Here is a 1,207-nt window from a genome sequence, read left to right on the forward strand (position 1 = left end):
GAGCTTGTAAAACGTAATAAAATTAAAGTAATGGTGCAAAGAGTTGACTGGTTGCCCAGAAAGTGATGTAAAATGGTATTATTAAGTGAACAAGGCTACAGTTATAAAGAAATTAGAAGAAAAATTGGTGGAAACTTAACCAAAGGTGGCATTTCTACTGTACACTTTTCCCAAAAGGTTTCCACAATTTTGGCCACTACTGTATATGAGTAAATAATTAGAACAAGATCATTTTACTATTTCTTTTCTGTATCTAATGCTATATATCTGTGTATTGCATTTAAGGCTTGTGACAGAGATCTGCAATGTGGTGGAGGCATGTGCTGTGCTGTTAGTCTTTGGATCCAAAGTCTTCGAATTTGTACACCAATGGGCATCTTTGGAGAAGACTGTCATCCATTAAGTCATAAAGTTAGTGTGCTATATAATATTCTGGTTCTTGTGTAATGTTAAACATAGAACAAAATATTAATATATATTAATATTAATATAAACCAATATAAACCAAACTTCATAAAATAATATTCTCCCTGCAAAAGTTAAGAAAGTTTTCTAACTATCATTATTCATATTGTATAATATCTTATAAAAGATCTAAGGCAAACTAGTCTTTTGCATTGTAGAACTTGATCAGCATGTTATTATCTACTTTTACTTGATCTTTTCTCCTTTAACCATTTTTTTTTAAAAAAGGTTAAAGGAGAAAGACAAACTATTAGGATTTCTTGGATCTGGGGCAAGCAACGTGGATTTGAATTTGAACTCCACCAAGACAACATGAAAGATGGTGCAAGGCTCCTTGATTCTCCGAGGAGCTGAGGGTGATGAAGCGTTGGAAGAGATGCCTAGAGAGTAATTGGAGGGCCACCCGCTCCGAATCCGATCGGAAATTGGTAAAGTCCCATTTAAGGACTTACCTAGTAGCGATAAGAGCGGCGAAACGAAACTATTTCTCCGCTCTTATCGCGTCTGCAGGTAACCGATCTGCCGCCCTGTTTAGGGTGTCCTGTTCCCTCCTTCATCAGAGGGTCCGGGATGTCCCTTTGCAGGGTCGGGCAGAGGAATTTGGGTGTTACCTGCATGACAAAATTGATCGGATCCGGGCCGGGTTAGCCTCCGATTGGACTAGTTCAGGCGGGCCAATGGAGGCAGGTCTTGAGTCCATTTTGTGGGAAGAGTTTGATCCTGTGACCCCCGAGGACATGGA

General features: G+C 39.1%; 1 protein-coding gene across 1 annotated transcript in view; it reads left to right on the forward strand.

The window, feature by feature from the left end:
- Positions 1-285: 285 nt before the first annotated feature.
- PROK2 (prokineticin 2) overlaps positions 286-1,207 on the forward strand; it is a gene marked incomplete at its 5' end in the record, with an annotated part of 3,975 nt that continues 3,053 nt past the window's right edge. The window contains one exon of the mRNA XM_015822870.2: positions 286-411. Coding sequence (XP_015678356.1) covers positions 286-411 — 126 coding nt within the window. The remainder of the gene's footprint in view (positions 412-1,207) is intronic.

This window comes from Protobothrops mucrosquamatus, unplaced genomic scaffold, assembly GCF_001527695.2.
Source record: "Protobothrops mucrosquamatus isolate PMUCROS unplaced genomic scaffold, P.Mucros_1.0 scaffold1711, whole genome shotgun sequence".
Classification (NCBI taxonomy): Eukaryota; Metazoa; Chordata; class Lepidosauria; order Squamata; family Viperidae; genus Protobothrops; species Protobothrops mucrosquamatus.